Genomic DNA, 20,000 nt, shown 5'->3' on the forward strand with positions numbered 1-20,000 from the left:
ACAAAGGCGATTATATTACGCGATAATCACCTAAGCGATTTCTTTTTAAATGACCGCAAGCAGTTTTTACCAGATGACAGACGAAGAAAGTAATTGTTTCATAAAATTAAAGTGCACCTAACCCCAAAATATTTTTTTTGCTAAAATGAATCTTTGCAACTGTTCGAAACGCATTGCGGCCATTTTTTCATTTTTCTAACAAATCCTGGCATTTTATAGGCTTCGAAAGTTGCGAAAATCCAAGCATCTTTTGTTCACGACCGAGTCAGAAGGGGAGTGGGTCTATTCCTGGTTTGACGTCACAATCTACTTTGCCTGCCTTTTTACAAAGAGTTAATGCAATGTAAATCAGTTTGTGACGTCAAATCAGGAATAGACCCACTCCCCTTCGGACTCGGTCATGAACAAAAGATGCTTGGATTTTCGCAACTTTCGTAGCCTATAAAATGCCAGGATTTGTTAGAAAAATGAAAAAATGGCCGCAATGCGTTTCGAACAGTTGCAAAGATTCATTTGAGCGAAAAAAATATTTTGGGGTTAGGTGCACTTTAAAGAAAATACATATTTTTCAAATAATAACCTATGTAATTATTCACCTCAGTCAGGCTTCTTTGAATATCAGCTTCAGTCGTCTCGGTTTTTATTTCGCACTATTCACCTCGCCTTTGGCGAATAATTTTTAAATGTAGCCTATCGTGATTTCTTTTTAAGACAAGCTACATTGAAAACCATTTTAAGTGGAAAATTTTCTACAGCGCAACAACTCAGAGTAGTTCATAGAAAAGAAAGATAGATCAGGATTGGCATCAGTAAAACGGCACCATTGCCGTATCACGAATCTCTACATCTCCTTTAAACTTTCTGAAGAATAGTTTTGAAGCGTTTTCTCACTATATTGCCATAACGTCAACATTCGTTCTCTTCTCCAGCTACCAAGGATGCTGCTGGATTTCATCACTGGTCAAATATCCTGATGGAAACTGGCTTGTATCAACAACCGTCAATCTTACTAGACGGTCGGATACCGGAAAAATAAACTCGTCTCCTGTTTCAAAAAGCCCTGCAATTGTTAGGTTTAAAGAAGGTTGTCCCCAGTCATTCCGAATCCCAGTGGAAGACCCAGATAACGATATAGTGAAATGCCGATGGGCAACCTATTCGGAGTCTTCCAGGTACAACGACAGTTTTCCTCATAGCAAGCTTGATGAGGTAAATGTCCTATTAACTTTCATAGCAAATATCAAGTTTGAGAAAGCGCAAAGTTACATTTTCGAGAAAAATTAGCTTTGCTGTAGTCGCTGTCGCTTTTGGAACTCTAGAAAAACCACAGGGTCAAGCACCATTCTTTTAAATTTGTTACTGTCAACAGAGTTCTGCTGAGTTCGAAAGTCTAAGACATCTTTCATTTTTAAGTAAACAAAGTTAGCGAATGAGTAAGGTTATGTACAAAAATGTTCTTTTAATAGGCCAGTTTTGGATTCTCACCGCTGCATAACTAGTGTTGAATGGAGACCCCACTCTAGCCTCCATTTCATGCTTGATCCAGTCCAACTGTAAAGCCCCGGCCACACGTTCAAACATTGCTATAAAACATTTGTTGGATCAATAATGTCAGAACGTGTAGTATGCATGATAGAGGACGTATGCTCAACATTTTTTCTTGGAAGAATGTTTTGATTTCGATCAAACATATTCTCCAACATACAAGAAATGTTTTAGCGAGTAGCTGCCCTTTCAACAATGATGCAAAGACCAATCAGAGTTAAGGGCCCAGTCTCCAATCCGAGAGCCATGAGTAATCCAAAATGGCGGAGGGGGACTAAAGTGACCAAGAAAGTGGCGTGATTCCAACAATGTTATATGCGTATCCACCATTGTTAGAACCGTTCTTATAAAAAGAATGTTGGGACGTGTTCTACTAACAATGTTACAACGTTTAGCCGGGAGTAAGGATACGAAACTAATCTATTGAAACGAGATGTTCACTAACCCTCAGGACAGTTGAAATGTTGAAAAATGTAGCGTGGTTTTATGTATGACATGTTTTACATGTTGAAAAATGTAGCGGGATCACGCTATCCAACACTTTCCACCCTCACCCTGTGATTTCAGACTTTTCTGCTCTTTGAGGACATCCGTATATGTTAACAAATGATCCCTTATCGAGATCTGGCCAACTAAGGCTCCCGTAGCACAGGGTACGTTGTGTCCCTTACAGTGTGGCTTATCAATATGGGTTAGAGAGGCCGGCCAGGAAGATGTCCACGCAGGTCAAAATTTAGGACCTGGAGCATCCATGTAACCATTCATGATTTTCAAAGAAACATAAATGCAATATCGATTCCTGACGTCTCATTTTTATCGTCCTGTTGTGCCGTAAAATCAGTCTATTTTCCTCTAAACAAGAACAATAATTTTTGTCCTTTTAACCCTCTTATTCGTCTTAATGGCACCGAATTCGAAATAGAAAAATAAACATTCTTTTGGATTTCGTTCCATAGAGAACTTGTGAGCTTCGGTATAATGGAAACAATGGAACGGTTGGTACTTACGCAGTGGCCATAACTATAGAAGACTTTCCAGCCGGGACCACTGACTTTGACAGCGTCGCTCCATTCAGCTCTGTAGGGCTTCAGTTTCTTGTGAAAATTACTGAGCAAAATGGCTCCTGTGTCGATGTACCTATATTCACAGAGTCTACCCCGAGCGATGGCGAATGCACCGAGGTTCAGATTGGTTCAGCTTATAGGGCAGTCATCGAAGTCAAGCTTCAATATTTGTCAAGGCAGTAAGCTATTATTTTTTTAGCGAAGAGTCTGTTTGTTGATACGTGTAATTCTCAGTTGATTATAGCAATGGACGTGGTGTGATTAATCTAATTCTCCACAATCATCTGGCGCGAGGACAATTCCTTGTTGAAGCCGTGAAACTTCTCGATAGTCTTGCGAAAGCAATTAAAATGAACAAAAAAAGTTCGAAATACTCGCTTCACTAAGAGTATTGAAGCAGTTATTCTCCTCAGTTTACCGTGTGAAGATCGTCGAATAATCGGGATCCCAACTTTCTTTCAAGCAGTTTACTTTCCATTCATAATTACTTTATAGTCTTAAAAAGCTATCGATTGTGTCAAGGCTGTCATTAAAAAAAAACTGAATGGAAACTCTCCTCGCTTTTTCACTCATTTCCAACTCTTCCAGTTTTTCCTAAGTTTCTGTTCGTGTTTTTTGAAGCTATCATGAGGGCCTTGTTGTCCGACATTTGTAACCTGTCACGATTACGTTTTTATTCCCCACACTCTGCAGAATTCTGATTATTAACCAAAACTTGTAATTGAATCAGTTATCCGTCGACTTTTTAATTCAGCGTGAAGGAGATAGTCACTTCTTGCCCAATTGGAATGCAATTGATGCCTTTGCAGTACAATGCATCTCAAGGGATCTACTATCGCAACATCACATGGTATCCCAGCCAGTATCAAGTTGGACAGCAGTTGTTTTGCTTTAAGGCAGTGGACTCCGAGGGGTATGTTTTGTAAGGCATACACAATTGATGCCGCAATTCCAATGACATTTAAGTAGGAAAAATTAGTTTTCAACCATGCTTGGTCATTCCCTGGAGTCGTCATTTGCATATAGCGAACGTAACGGCGTGCATGTCACTTTGATACTCTACTCGCAGAATGAGATGTTTCACCTTGTCGCTCAGTTTCGGTGTGCTTGTCTTTTTACGACTGTCGTAATTGCTACTATATTCTTTGTCCGCGAGAACTACCTCTGCCACGAAACCATCTTTCCATATTTCGATCCATAAGAAACCATTACCTTAATACAGATTACTTCTCTGTGCTTAACCAACTGATAACATATCCAATCAGTCGGACTAGACACTGAGGAAACGGGGTTAACGTTTGAGCACTCACTGAAAAATGAAGTTTTTGAATACCGAAAAAAGTTGAAGTTAGCGATAGCGTGCGCAAAGGAAGAAAAAAATAGGTTTCATGGCTGGCGGTTTTTTTTGCTGGGAAAGAGAGCGAGAAAGACTGTAAAAATTGTACAAATTGACAACGGACAAGCAAAATCGACGAGAATACAACACAAAGAAACAAGAAAAAGCCTCTGTTAGCAGGGTACGCGCATACGAACCACACAAAGCCCTTCACTAAGGCGGCCATTTTTGTGTGATACTGGTCACATTGGCATACATGAAGGGGTAGACTTTCTTACGGACGGACGGTCGCATGATGACCTCAGTGCTAAAACCAAGATTTCTTGCATTGATGGTTTACCATATTTTCTTAACCATGGTGCTCCACGCGCGCACGGAGTTCCACTTATGTAGGAAGCAATGTGGCCCAGTGGTTAGGGCGCTTGCCTTATGATCGAGAGATCCCGGGCGTCAAGACCCGTTCTGATCCTGGTATTCCCTGGTTCAATTTCCTGGCTGCATTTGTAAATAGCCAACTGACCAGTTGGGATTCTTAACAGTTGTTGTTGTTGTTGTTGTTGTTGTTCTTTTCTGTCGTTTCATTAGCCCTAAAAAGCCCAAACGGGGAGTGGTCAGTTAAGTATGTTTTGTATTGTATTATATGCCGCGAGAACAATGGGCATTCTGCGCGGTCCAGTTTTTAAAGTAATCACTGATCTCTCTTCAGAGCACAGACAATTATCGAACTTTCTATTAGATAAGACAATAGTAATCTTAAAAGGCAATACCAAGCAGCATGAATTAACATAAACTTGAAAACGAAATCAATGGATACAACATAGAGGTCATTGAGTCACAGTAGTGCGTATGGTGTGCTAATATTTCTTATCCCTATGACAGATCGGAAAGTGAATGGCGTTGCATCACAATTCTTGTTGGATTAAGTGAGTATGAGCCTTTCTAATTGACTTACGCCACTGATCTCTGTTAACTGTGTGAAATACAGTGAAACTGAACATCTCGTTAGTAATCTTTTGAAAGTCTAAGCTCTTCAGTGTTTAAAAGAGGGCAGAGGCTAGATCACAGATGGGAGTGAAAGTTTTGAATTACAGGGAAAGGGCAATAGTAATGAAGTTCTCTTTGCTTTCTTGCAATTGACCATCTTTTCCCATGGAAACAAATCTTACTTTAAGTGCAAGACAAAAACAGGTGTGTAGGCCTGGTGGATTAGTTTCTGATTTAAGAATAATCCAACTTACTCCCAGCAAGATATTTCTTTATTTAAGTACGGAGTAATTTTATCACTTTTTTGTTTTCTATTTTTACTCCGAAACATTTGCCAAATTTAGAGTTGTTTTAAAAACAGACCTTCTCCCTCAATACATTGTTCACACCGAAATGACTCTAACGACGTTTTGAACATACCTGAGGTAAGAAGTATCCTTCATTTCAGGTAACACACCACGGGTTGTCTTTGGGACCCAATGGCCAATGCATCCAAAAAGTGAAATTGGACCAGGTTTAACATCGCTGGGTATTCAGTTTGACAGATCGGTATGAATTTTCAATTACAATCTGTTTCTTTCATAAATGCTGCTGTTTTGAAGACTTGAACCCCATTTACTCTACAGGAAAAAACGGCAAAGCAAGGATGAAAGCCGGCAAGGGTAGTTTTTACTTTAGACAAGGCAAGGGTAGATTTCGTAGTGTAAACCATCAACGGCTGCCCTACCGTGCCAATTTAATTTTCGGTTTTAGGACCATGCTTACAGGTTGACCCCTTTTTCAAGAAATCGGTAAGGCAAGGACGAAAACCGGCACCTTCCCCTTTTAAAAGAACGTGTAAACATTCCTGCTTGCCTATTTTCTATCATTCTGCGCATGCCACAGCTCTGAAATGCACGATCAGAAGTGGTAGTAGGTTCAAAATAGCGGAGAAACACAAGTGGACTGACGAGGAGAAAGGAAAGTTAATGGACTTTTGGGCTGAGGAAACCAGTACCGCCTTCGCAAGCATGAGAAGCAACAGAGTTTTTCTTCGGCGGTCGCGGTATCTCATTAAACGCTATTTCCTACTCAATTCCTTGCTTTTCTGTTTCTTTATTCCACGTTGTCGCCGTTCGTTCCTCTTCAGTTTGGTTTGTTTTCCTTAGCAAGGAGGTTAGGAACACCAACAGACCGGATACAATGTTGAAATAGCAAAATGCGCATGCTCTGTTACAACTCTAAGCCTTGCCTGGAGCATAATATCCTTGACAAAAACAAACATAGGAAGGATTAAAAAGTATATGTGTAAACAACCCTTGCATGCCTTACCAGAATGTTTCCTACTCTTGCCGATTTTCATCCTTGCCTCATTATTTTTCCTGTAGTGTAAATGGGATTGATCATCGCAATATTACGTTTAAAGTATTCCTATATGAATAAAATCGTTAATCGGTGATGACGTAGGCACGATTGAAAGAAATCTAAGTATCCCTGACTAGGAGTCGAATCTACCAACCTCCATCTCAAACCAGTGTGAACTTACTGCTTCTGTGCTACAAGAGACTCGTAACAAAGTTAAAACAAGAAAAGAAAACACGAAAGGATCTTACGTATGGTAATCACGTTGCGCCAAATAATTGATTTCATCTTCTTTTATACAGATAAAAAAGCCTCGCGTTTCTTCTTACATAACACTCGTCTTGCTTCCAAGTGAGAACACTGTTTACAAAGTGGACACACTGTCGCACCACGTGAGAATCAGCAGTAATGGGACGGGGTTGTTCTTTGCTTTTCCGAAAGCTGCACTGAGCATGACCGGTTCTTACGCCATCTTAATGGATCGTGGTGCAGTGGTTGGGCTGGGTTGTTCCTTTGATGGACCACCAACACCAGGCATATTATCTGTACATGACTGGGTGTTTAACGTGAATGGAGTTTGTCCCAGTGGGTACTATCTTGAACCTCCAGACTACACAAATTGCGTTGGTATGTGATGTTTGCTAGTAATATATAGATTAAGCCAACCCTAAATGCGTAGCTCTTGGGTTATTTATTCTTTCAATACGTTAACTTGGCTTAAGCCTGTGATCCAATCGAAAAAACAGTACCTGGTCAGCGGTCAACTTCAAAAAACAGCAGACAACGATGAACTCTAAATTTGAGCTCGCGATATGGTCACGTGATACTGGTCTTATGGGAAATAACAAGAAAACCAATAGGGTAACTTAGCTTCCCAGCTCGCATTTTACTATTAATTGACTTATGTTATTATTTTACTAAAAATAAAACTATGATGTAACGTAATTACCTTATTTTATAATGAGCTAAATAAAGATATTTGATTCTTGATCACATTGGCATACATGGAGGGAAGGAAGTGCGTGCGGTCGTACGGTGATCAAAACCAAATTTTGTCGCACAGATGGATTACCATACTTTTTTAACTATGATGCTCCGCTATTACCGTACCTAGTATGTTGGATAAATTGCATCAATTGCAACCAGCTTTGCCATAGACGGTATTTTTAAATGGCGGCCAATAAATAGTTAGCCTCGTTTACATGGACAGAATAAGAACGTTGGTTTGGAACGTGGCCAGTTGGATCATTAGCACGTAGACAAAAGAGTAATTAATTGGCCGCCATTTATGAATGCGATCTACACGTTACTTTGCAGCTGGGAAAAAAACTAATTAACTGGAAATGCACTACGACAAGTCTCGACTACTTTTTTTCGTCGACGACTTGCGCAATTCATGTACATCTTGTTTTGACCCATTAAGTTGTTGATTTCTCTGCAGACGTGAATGAATGTGGCGGCCAGTCCAGAAAGAGGAGATTTGCGTGGTGGCCACAAGGGATGGCCTCCACTTTAACCTCAATACCCGGTAGGTTCAGTAGACTTTTTTTTATCAGACTCTCCAAGGTATTCCACTCGCATTCCACTTGCACTTGGAATTATTAGAAATCTGTTAAATGTTTTGTGTTTTTTTCTATTTCCACAACAATTTTTTCCATCCTTCACCTGATGACAGCACAATCCAGTTCCATATCTGTGCCTGGTAGGATGAAGAGCCACCTTGTGGAAATGCTGAATAAAGCCATTATTATTATTATTATTATTATCATTATTATTATTATTATTATTATTATTATTATTATTATTATTATTATTATTATTATTATTATTATTAAATGAATTCATTTCTTCCTCGATCCAAAGTTTTGGATTTTATATCAAATTTGGATTGCATATCTTTTGTTGCGACTGTTGAAACTTCATTGTTTCGATGTAAAAGGCGGGAAGAAAAGGTGTTCCGCTTGTGTACCCAAGTAAATTATGAATAATTGTTCTCTTTTTTATCTGTTTTTTTCTCTAATTCCTTCGAAATTTTATGCATTCCACATTCACCTGATGGCGGCATTGAACACAGCACCTCCAAAGTCCTAATCCATATCGGTGTTTGGAAAGAACATTAGATTTTTAATTCACTGATTTCTTCCTCCAAACATATTTCAAGCTTGAATTCTATATCCTTTGTTTCGACTGTTCAAACCTCATTGTTGCAACGTAAAAGTGAAAATAAAAAGGCAAATGTTTTAAACACTTAACTTGCGTTCCCCTTCTGTATCTGAGAAAATTACGAATAATTGCTAATTTTTTTTGTTTTCTTTCTCTTTTTCTATTTCCATAAAAATTGTATGCATCCCCATTCACCTGATGGCGGCATTGACCACAGTACCTTCAGTATCCAGTTCGATATCTGTGTCTGGTAAGATTATGTGATTTGTAATGGTTTGGTTAGAAAGAGAATAACAAAGAAATCATTTAGCGGTAAAATTGCTAACATCGGATTGCGATATCAGTAGAAAATAAAATATTAAGATAATTTCAGTTGAAATGTTTATAATGTTTATTTATGGCCTGGACCCAAGATGAAATTTAAGTCCTTGAGGCAAGTGTTTAATATTAAATTCACATGATACAGTGTATATCTTAAAAACGAACATAAAAATAATTGTCACTATTTTGTTAGTTATTTACAAGGCACGAGAATAAATTTTATGCATTCCACATTCACCTGATGGCGGCATTGAACACAGCATCTCCAAAGTCCAAATCCATATCGGTGTTTGGAAAGAACATTAGATTTTTAATTCACTGATTTCTTCCTCCAAACTTATTTCAAGCTTGAATTCTATATCCTTTGTTTCGACTGTTCAAACCTCATTGTTGCAACGTAAAAGTGAAAATAAAAAGGCAAATGTTTTAAACACTTAACTTGCGTTCCCCTTCTGTATCTGAGAAAATTACGAATAATTGCTAATTTTTTTTGTTTTCTTTCTTTTTTTCTATTTCCATAAAAATTGTATGCATCCCCATTCACCTGATGGCGGCATTGACCACAGTACCTTCAGTATCCAGTTCGATATCTGTGTCTGGTAAGACTATGTGATTTGTAATGGTTTGGTTAGAAAGAGAATAACAAAGAAATCATTTAGCGGTAAAATTGCTAACATCGGATTGCGATATCAGTAGAAAATAAAATATTAAGATAATTTCAGTTGGAATGTTTATAATGTTTATTTATGGCCTGGACCCAAGATGAAATTTAAGTCCTTGAGGCAAGTGTTTAATATTAAATTCACATGATACAGTGTATATCTTAAAAACGAACATAAAAATAATTGTCACTATTTTTTTAGTTATTTACAAGGCACGAGAATAAATTTTATGCATTCCACATTCACCTGATGGCGGCATTGAACACAGCACCTCCAAAGTCCAAATCCATATCGGTGTTTGGAAAGAACATTAGATTTTTAATTCACTGATTTCTTCCACCAAACGTATTTCAAGCTTGAATTCTATATCCTTTGTTTCGACTGTTCAAACCTCATTGTTGCAACGTAAAAGTGAAAATAAAAAGGCAAATGTTTTAAACACTTAACTTGCGTTCCCCTTCTGTATCTGAGAAAATTACGAATAATTGCTAATTTTTTTTGTTTTCTTTCTTTTTTTCTAATTCCATAAAAATTGTATGCATCCCCATTCACCTGATGGCGGCATTGACCACAGTACCTTCAGTATCCAGTTCGATATCTGTGTCTGGTAAGACTATGTGATTTGTAATGGTTTGGTTAGAAAGAGAATAACAAAGAAATCATTTAGCGGTAAAATTGCTAACATCGGATTGCGATATCAGTAGAAAATAAAATATTAAGATAATTTCAGTTGAAATGTTTATAATGTTTATTTATGGCCTGGACCCAAGATGAAATTTAAGTCCTTGAGGCAAGTGTTTAATATTAAATTCACATGATACAGTGTATATCTTAAAAACGAACATAAAAATAATTGTCACTATTTTGTTAGTTATTTACAAGGCACGAGAATAAATATGTTCCAGGTTGAATTCGGTATCACCTTAACCACGTTTTCACCTAGGAGAATGTGTGATTTGCACTTTACCAAGGTTTAATATGTGCTCCACATAAATCAAATCCGTTTACCAACCCAACTCAACTGCCTGAAAAATTACCGTGACTTGACTTTCTGCCATCGATATTGTTAAACTGCCTGTTAATCACTGCACAACACTGGATTTATATACTCGTTACCCCCTACATGTCTAATAATCTTTTAAAAAGCCCAGAGTCTCCTCAGTCAAAACAAAAATTATTCAAAAGATTATGCATGCGTTGGCACCAGAGGAATTTAGACTTATTACCCTCTTCGTTCGTTGGTTCACACAACGAATGAATGAGTGAATGAATGAATGAATGAATGAATTTATTAGTTGACTCCATAAATGGCTTTTCAGACAACTTTACAAATATGAACTGATAATAACAATCTAATCAGACAGCTACAAAATATTACAAACTTCATTAAAACTAAAAACATCGCATGGTCCCTAATTCAAGAACGCCTCTGAAAATATCTTCTTTAAGTCAGCTTTAAAAGTGTTTCTCTATTCCAGCTAGAGATTCTGGAAGGTCATTCCAAAGACGGACTACTCTAGATACAAACGACCACTTGCCAGCAGTAGATCTAAACAGAAGAATGTCTAACTTGTTCTCATTTCTAGTATTACGAGAGTGCGTATCGCCCCTTTTCTTAAACTTACTATAAAGATGGGGCGGAGCAAGTCCTTTAGAATGAAGAAATGAAACCCATCCTGGACCTTATCAGTGCAGTGCTGATGACTAGGATGGAGGTTAACCTTAAAAGGTCACCCCAAATGTCCCAAACATGTGGTACAACTAAGCCATGCCAGGGTGCTCAAAATAGCGAGCTAGTGAGCATGCGTAATTGATAGCGGCAATGACTCATCCTATTTGGACATGAAAGCAAAAGCTTTGTAATGCCAAAGAGCTATATCTAACTGTAGACAGTACTGTAACTCAGTACTGGTAACCATTCCAGTTGCTTTATAGATGGCTTATTATGATTGTATTTCCCTACGCAATGTGGCTGCAAATTCTGCACTGCTTGAACACACAAAATGTTTCTCTTTGAAGTGTTTGCCCACACAGATGATGAATAGAAAAGCTTACTAAAAACGAGTGTGTTCAATACAGACACTAGCGTGGACTTATCAAGCAGATGTAAATTACGATCATTGATTGACAGACTTCTTGTATATTTGGAAACTACTACAGTGATATGTTCATTGAATGTCAAACTTGCATCCAAGTTAATTCCCAGGCTCTTTTCTCATTTTGTTGGCGTTGTCGTCTTTCTACGAAGGGTGATGTTAAAGCCCTGAGACATCCTTGAAAGCATATGTGGTGTTCCCAGTAAAAAGCAGCTTGGTCTCGTCCGGGTTAATGGGTAAGCTGTTTCGACAGAACCAGGTAGGTAGCCATCTCCCGTAAATCCTCTGTTAGCTGAACCTCAGCCGCATTGGAGTCTCGAACAGCCTGAGGGAATAAAATAAACAAGTGCAAGTCATCTACACAGCACGAAAGCGAGCCAGCGTTTGGGACAGATGGCAAATCATCAATGTATATGTTAAGGGTGCAGTTACCAGAAATGAGCTTTGTGGGACGCCATGTGGCACAATACGCAATTGTGATGATACAAATTCAATTGTAACTGACTGAAGTCTACCGGTCAAATAACTTTTGAACCACTTAGTGGCACCCTTGGGGAGTCCCAAACCTCGAAGATTCCACACAAGGATACTATGCTCAAAGCTGTCGAAAGCCTTTGACAAATCAAAGAGCACTAATGCTGTTACTTTCTTCTTATCCATCGCTTCCAAAATGAAGTCCGGCATGAGGGTTTCAGTAGAATGGTGCACTGTAAGTTTTTGCTTCTCGCATATTGTGCGCTCGCAAATTTTCGAGAGCGTGGATAGTAGCGAGATAGGCCTATTTTCACCAGCAATCTCATGACCTCAGACTCCTTGATGGCTAATGGAAACACAGGTCTCCACTTCAGCGTTACTAATGCTCGAATTGAGTTAAGACTGTGAGATCGCTAACACCTCATATCTCCTTTCATCTACCATATAACTCGCCTGTAGAAAGACCATCGGCCTTTAAAGCCAGTTGTATTGATAGAAAGTCAGCAGAACCATATTCCCATATAAGCTCTCACTCTGATTTTCACTTCTCCACATACAGTCTTACTTCAAAACATAGCGAATCCATGCACTGATTTGGAAACGTTTTATACAGAGTTTGAAGAACTGAAATCAAGCTCTAAAGCCGACAGTGGAGTCCAGCCAAGGAGAAAAAGACATGGATGACTCCTTTTACGAGAGAGCATATAAATGGCTGAAAGAGAACCGTAGTCACAGCGAAAATCACTTGTTCTGTTAACATCAACTGGAAAGAAAAACGCCGGATTATGGAAAAGAAATGAGACATGAGACTGCTAATGACGGAAAAATACTCCACGAACAAAATAGATTTGTGCTTCTGAAGACAAGACTATTTCAAATGCTTGCTAATTCGTGTTCTGCCATAGTACACCGAGGAAGACACAAGACATGACATAGGTTTACATCACAACACGTTGTTCAGATATAAATTTGGTTGTTCACTTGTTTTTTGATATAGAATGTGCAGCTTCCACCAGCAACAGCGAAGTGTTATAGACCACCAAAAAAAATAAATCAATCATCGAGTCCAGGCAGATACTCCGTGTCATGAAGCTTACCATGTCACTGTTAAAAACAAGTACAAACACACGCCTGGCTTCTTAATTATTTAAAACTCATTTTCAACACGAGTTCCTCCTTTTCTAGCCTGTTCCAGGCTCCCTAGCCTGCGGAGAGCAGACGCATTTTTCGGCTTTTGTTTGCGCTACAGGCTCCCAGATAGTCGGGAAAACGAAAACAACTGCGTGTAAAATCCGTAGAAAATTGTCGTTACCGAGTTCCGTTTCTTTCCAAATTTGGCAGAACGGATGCTTATGATATTAGCTAATCACTGGTCAGTTTTTATTGACTTCATAATGTGCTATTCCGAAAATGGCCATCGAGCGAGCAGAAATGGCCCGCACCGAAGGGAATGAAATTCAAGGAATTCAAGGAATTTTAGTTGGAATCCCCGAAAAAATTACATAGAGACCTTCTTTAGAGCGTAGCGAAGACATGTGGACAGTTTTTTTAATGGCAATAGTAAAGGATTTTTATGTCAAAATGAGGTTAGCATCTTTCTGTTGTGTCTACTTAATTAAATACTCCATGCGGTCTGGTGGACCGTCGGCCATAAACTTGATTTCCACTCTCAACATTACCTCCAGAACCTTTTTTTTCGCGTAGAATAAGCTTTTAGAATGATTTTCTTGTCTTCTGTGGTGATACTTGACGATTCAGAAATATTTTGTGACAAATATAGAGAACGCGTCCCACGCGCAACTTGATCGCCCACACTTGCCCGATTATGCATTACATCAACTTGGACTTTTGACATCCATCCCATTGAAAAAAACTCGTAAAATATTGGCAGACTGGTCGATTTCTCTGAAATTTAAAAGGATGATTGCTAACGAATAGAGGAAGATTTTTCACAAGAACTAAAAATGCCTGTGACAAGCATGAAAATTCGACGAAGTGGTAAATGCGACAAAATTTGTTGCTTGGGTTGCTATTTTTGTGTTTTGATTTTTGTCCAAATTTTGACAGAGAAAGTTAAATTATGAAAAAATATCAACGTTTAGATCGTCAGAAAATCCTCATTTTGAGTGGTTATTTGGACATAAAAGATGCAATGATTAGCGAGAAATAGTATTTTGTGTGAATAGTTTGGGGAAAAAAATTGGCGGAAATTTATTTTTGTTGAAAATGATCACTTTACAAAGCATTTCTGGATGATTTTCCTCACAGAAAAACACATGGGTACTCAGGTGGGCACTGAGTCAGAGAAACTGTTTCACATGTTTGGATTTCAAAAAACGCTGCATTCCCACAACGGAGGAGAATTAAGGAAGAACAACACACTAAATTTCTGTACCATGAACAACGTACAATTTGTACAGGGTACACCTAGGAAGGTATCAAGTGCAACTGGAACAAAACAACACCACGGTCAAAATGAACATAGCAAATACTCTCCATGGAAAGAGCCCTCAAGCATCTAAGTGACGTAAAGTTGTGCATGAGGCAGCATACAAGAACTAAAAATCCTTTCATAAAAACATAGGGAAAACTCCCTGTTATGAAGTATTTGGTAAGAAACCAAACACGGAATGTGATGAAACTCAAGCAAAAGACCAAGCACGAGAGGGAGGTAAAACAACGAGAAATGAAATGAAAGGAACAAAGCAAGCAGAATCAGAGAATGACAGAGAAAGCAACAGACCACCGGACGAGGACATAACACTACATGTAAAAAAGGGAAATACAGTAGCGTAAAAACCGAAACGGAATGATCAGTCACCATCAACGAAACCTTCACAATCCTGCTTAACAAAACGAATAACTGAGTATGAAATTTATGGATCATCAAACTCAGTGCACTGATGAAACTTATCAGACAAAGCCAACGAATTTTCAAAGACGATGACTATTTTACAACCAACAGAAAAGACTACTCCACCTAACCCAAATACGATTTTTGGTATAATCATTGACCTCGAAGAAAACGGCAACTGAGAAAAAGTAGTCACCAAATTCAGAGGCAGCCCAGACATAATGTGTGTTTCCATCATAATATATACAATCGAAATAGTGACGCTCAAAACACTTTCAATTGCCGTAAATACTTGTTATGAATAAATCATTGTATAAAGCCCACCAAAATGTAGTCGAATTTGTTCTTGGTTGCCCTGGCCGGTTTAAAAGGTACTTTGTCGAGTTTCGTTTTCGCTGTAACCTATACAGCATAAAATTACAGTAAGAAGACGGGCCTTCTTAACCTGAAACATTAAACAAGGGCCCTGAATTTCCACCCGAGTGCGCTTACCATGAATATGCGTGCCAAAAACCCTAAATCAATAAAAAGTAACTTATCCTAAGCCCAACGTTCTTTAGCCTTAATTTATGCTTATGATAATAATTAAGGCTCCGTTCTCTTTACTTTGCGGAGTACACATTTAACTTCGAATTCAAATGCGAATCACAAATTAAACCTAGGTAAAAACGGGTTCAATCTGAGACCGCATTTTGCCGGCAACAAAGGCACATAGAAAGAACGGAACTCTTTTGGGAGGCAAAGCATGGCCATGCACCCGCAATGCACGAGATGATAAAGGTAAATTCGGGATCCTCGATATTGTCGAATGCGCTCGCATGTATCCGTGAGTGAAGGCCTCAAAATAATGTACCAAAAGACTATTAAATTTATCTGATTCTATTCTTTTCGAATTCCTGCTTTTGCAAAGGTCACATAACGCTTTATTCGTTTCACATCCGTTTCGTGATAAAGCTATGCATAGGGATAGACTTCCTAAATTGTACGAAGTTACTTATATTGATTAAAAAGCGTAAGACTCAATCCGACTAACAGAAACTGCAATATAATGGAGCTCTTTTTAAATCTCCTGAATAAAGATGAGACGTGAGTTACGCTCGAAATTTTGTAATCTGCTCTCTCTCTCTCTCTCTCTCTCTCTCTCTCTCTCTCTCTCTCTCTCTCTCTCAGCCTCAAACTTGGCCACAGATATAATGCTGCATCCCCCGCTATACCAGCCACTGATAGGTGTTTGATTAATACAGTTTAAATGTTCCCTTTAATGAGGTATTAAACCTCCACTCTTACTACAGAATAAGTTTAAACCGAACGAAATTATGTTTATAAACAAATTTCTTCGAAATTTGTCGCCTTCATCCGCCATTTAAATTCACACTATTTAGCCCATCAAGAAATGGAAATAATGCGAATAAAAACGAAACTGCTACGCATAAAATTTATTGATAAAAGTTATTTTTATTGCAACAGATTCATGGCAGTTCAGTAGATTTTATAAACGTTCCGTTGATTTGATTTACAGACTTTGCCAGTCAAGCTGGCAGAGCGCCACAACAGCTTGCGCCAATTACTGTGGCCCCTCCCAACCATGATACTCAACAGAAGACACACCACAACACCGGGAACTACGAGCCCGTTTGTCCGTCCTTCTGTCTGTCTGTCTAACTACCATATTGGAGTAATTTCTCCCCTTTTCATAAGAGATACAATTGCTTTCTGGTCCCAATTTCACCTGTTTGTCATTCGCCGAAAATCCTTATTAAGTATTTGTTACTAGAGTTCAGAATTTAAACAACGCGTGGGCTCGTTAGGCTGTCACGGTCTTTTACTGCGTTTTTCATAATTCAGCGGATTCCGAATTCATCTTCAAGCGCTAACGGCCAAACTACGTTTTGGCTTCCATCAATCAAACTTCCGATGCCAACCACAGATGACGAAATCAATTGATACGTGATTAACCCACCAATCAGCATCTTTGGTTCCCACGGTACATTCGTATATTCAAGCTCGACGCCAATGGAAAGCGATGGAATCTGTATGAATCTCTTTACTGAAGAATTTCTAAAAACACATCATAATGGAGTTCGAGGAGTGAACTGAAAAAATACTCCAATTCACTTTCCGGAGGCGGAGTCGATCTTCCCGCCTATGTTCGGAAATTTGATGGATGGAAGCCAAGGTAAGATTCGGCAGAATTATGAAAATCGCAATAAGACCGTTAAGACCGTTTTTAAAGACCGCTTAAGACCGTTTTTAAAGACTAACGAAAAGGTGTTTTTCCATTTTTCCACAAATCTGATTTGAAAATAAAATCCATCCAGGCTCTTGAAGTTTCTGGCTTCGTATTATTGGTAGGTTTTCCTGAGCATGCACTAGAGTTGACTATTCTCTCAAGATTACATTACATGATTACATTATGGTATCAAGCGAACAAAGCGAACAAATAGCCATGAGGTAAATAATAATCCTGAGCATGAAGAGTACTAGAAGACCTTGAACAACCTTATGAGTACGACGTCTGCTGTTATTAAGTTTAGTGGACTCCGGGAACCATCTTCTAAAGCCTGCATGGATTAATGCCAACGACATTGCATATTATTTCAACAAAAACAACTAAAGCGCCAGCTCATTGAGATCAATCCTTCGATGATACTTTTGAATTCCTTTCTAAAAGCCAATATGGCAAAAGCAGCCGGACAGAATCTCGAACAAAATAGTCAAGCTAACAGCACCGATTAAATTTAGACCACAACCTCAACTTTTCAATTATTTCCGTTTAAACTGGTGTACAGTTTTATGATAACTGGAAGCTAGTGAAGCTAGTCGAGCCTAGAATTAAATTGGCCCAAAAGCGAGACGCCATAAGGTCACATTCACATTACTGCTGAGAAAATCAACACCAAGAAACTAAAAACATTACTTTCGAGACCAACTATTTTCTTGGAAGAAAACGTATCACACAGCAGTATAGAGATTCAAATGTAAAGCCTCATAGGGCAAAAACCATTGCTAAATGAATACTACAGGAGCCGCCTAAAAGAGGCATCCATTCAAATATGTACTCAAGAGAGCAAAATTATGACAAAGGCAACAGAAACCAGACCACGTACAAGGGAGTCGTGTAGGCCTGTCAACTCTTTTTAACACAGATCAACAAAGCAGTTCTAACAATTTTACACCCATCTCAGCTTTGTGGATTAAAGCAAAGATTTTTATAAGGTTGCGTATGATCAGCCGAATGATTACTTCAGCACAAATTTCAGGCGCGTAGCGTCCTATACGCAAATACGCACGTACGTACTTGAAGTGACCAGAAAAGTTTGAAATTTTAAGCAATTGTTTCTATTTTTAACATTTTACTTGTACCCAACCAAGATTTCCTTATGAAAACACCACTTTGATTAAATTCTAAAAACTAAAACAAAAGCTATACCATGTTCTCACTTAGTTTTTTACACTAAACAATACAGTGTTGTTTGGTCAGCGTGCAACAAAGAGGCGAAGTTGCAAAGGAGCGACGTTCCGAGAACGTTGTTGACAATTCCAGTCACCCCACCAAAACAATGTTTTGTTTGCGCCAAGTTTGCTCAAAATAAGGGCAAGACGCTTTGTTCTTTGCTTGTATTAACACAACTATTTCGAACAAGAAATAAAGAACGCAGTATTTTTCGCTTAGTTTACTTAGGTTTCTAGATCATATGTACTTGTGCGTACTTGAAAAAATGACCACGCTACGCGCCTGACAATGACTATTTTAGATCCACGCCAGTCAGTGATCAGATCTCTCCATTCTACGATATAACTGTGCTTCTAGACGTAACTAACCTTTTACTGACAAAAGATTGATAAGTGGAGTTGTGTTTCCCGATCTCAAGAAGACCTTCGGTGCGGTCGATCATTATCTTCCGTTGATCCAACGTGAGCAATATCAATAGTGAAGTACTCGTGTACAACATAGAAAGTTTTGCTTCTTTTCTCTCAAATCCCAGGTGGTTTTCATCAAGCGTTGAGTTCTTAAGTGCTGTATTTTCTGTCTACTATTATTTTTTATTCATATTCAGCAATGATCTTTCTAACATTATAGACTTTTCCACTCCAAGAATGGGTGCAGGCGCCACCAATATGATCTTTCCCGCCTCCACCATCTCACCCCAAAGAACATGGCCGAATCAACCATCAACGGTCTTGACACCAGCTAAATTATCGTAACAAAAGGGGTTACAAGTATAAGCTTTCGCACAACGAAATACAGTGCGATACACAACCACGCAAAAAGCGTTAAAAAAATGATATTTCACTCTCAAGTTAAACCACCATACAATATAAACGTAAAAAGCAAATTGGGAAAAAGGTTCCTCCACCTCATCAACAAGCACCTCCCCAACCCTCGCTAAAACAAATACTCTCTGCAAAATCTTTGTGCGTAACTTTATTAAATCGAGCTACAGCTGAATGGGCAAAGTGTAAATCATCATCTCAAGAATAAACGATGCAGAAAGACGAAGGAACAATGACAACAACATGAAAAGGTGTAAAAGGAAACAAGCCACATAATAATCCAAAATTTAGCAACAATGTAATTCGTTGTAATGTGCAAACATGAACTGACTACACTAAACGGTTGAAATAAACTTACCTCGTGCTATAGATACACTTCAAGAAATTCTTCTTTAAATCCGTCATGCTCATTAAGTGATAATTTATACAACCTAAACTCAGACTGAATTAGTTAGTCCTGTCAAAATCTGTTATAACGTAATCTATATCATGTTATAACAGTTTCTGATTTTAAAACTTCTGTATCCTAGATTGAATTTTTTGTTTTTGGCAGTTGCATTGACGGCTATGATTTTATTCACAACCCCCGTCCCAATAGAATTGGTGGAGGTGTTGGAATGTATGTTGACAATGATCTAGAATTTAAGCTTCGTCCAGATTTGGCTATCACTGACATATCATCACCTTCCACTGAGTCTTTGTTCATTGAAATCCGCCGGCCTTTATCAAAAAATATAATTATTGGTGTCATCTATAGACCGCCAGACTCTAACGTTAATAAATTTGTTCAAAATTTTAGTTCTCTTTTGGCTAAAATTGGAAAAGAAAATAAGTTGTCCTACTTGTTGGGTGATTTTAATTTGAATCTCATGAATTACCATTCTC

The 20,000-nt window shown here is 38.4% G+C and overlaps 1 protein-coding gene across 2 annotated transcripts in view; it reads left to right on the forward strand.

Moving 5' to 3' along the window:
- Positions 1-20,000, forward strand: part of LOC137992926 (deleted in malignant brain tumors 1 protein-like) — a 77,541-nt gene that overhangs the window by 9,306 nt on the left and 48,235 nt on the right. For both annotated transcript variants that reach the window (XM_068838507.1, XM_068838508.1), the window contains exons 3-12: positions 930-1,209; positions 2,502-2,788; positions 3,364-3,522; positions 4,825-4,868; positions 5,378-5,478; positions 6,573-6,897; positions 7,712-7,798; positions 8,651-8,683; positions 9,321-9,353; positions 9,991-10,023. In XM_068838507.1, coding sequence (XP_068694608.1) covers positions 930-1,209; positions 2,502-2,788; positions 3,364-3,522; positions 4,825-4,868; positions 5,378-5,478; positions 6,573-6,897; positions 7,712-7,798; positions 8,651-8,683; positions 9,321-9,353; positions 9,991-10,023 — 1,382 coding nt within the window. The remainder of the gene's footprint in view (positions 1-929; positions 1,210-2,501; positions 2,789-3,363; positions 3,523-4,824; positions 4,869-5,377; positions 5,479-6,572; positions 6,898-7,711; positions 7,799-8,650; positions 8,684-9,320; positions 9,354-9,990; positions 10,024-20,000) is intronic.

This window comes from Montipora foliosa, chromosome 2, assembly GCF_036669935.1.
Source record: "Montipora foliosa isolate CH-2021 chromosome 2, ASM3666993v2, whole genome shotgun sequence".
Lineage (NCBI taxonomy): Eukaryota > Metazoa > Cnidaria > Anthozoa > Scleractinia > Acroporidae > Montipora > Montipora foliosa.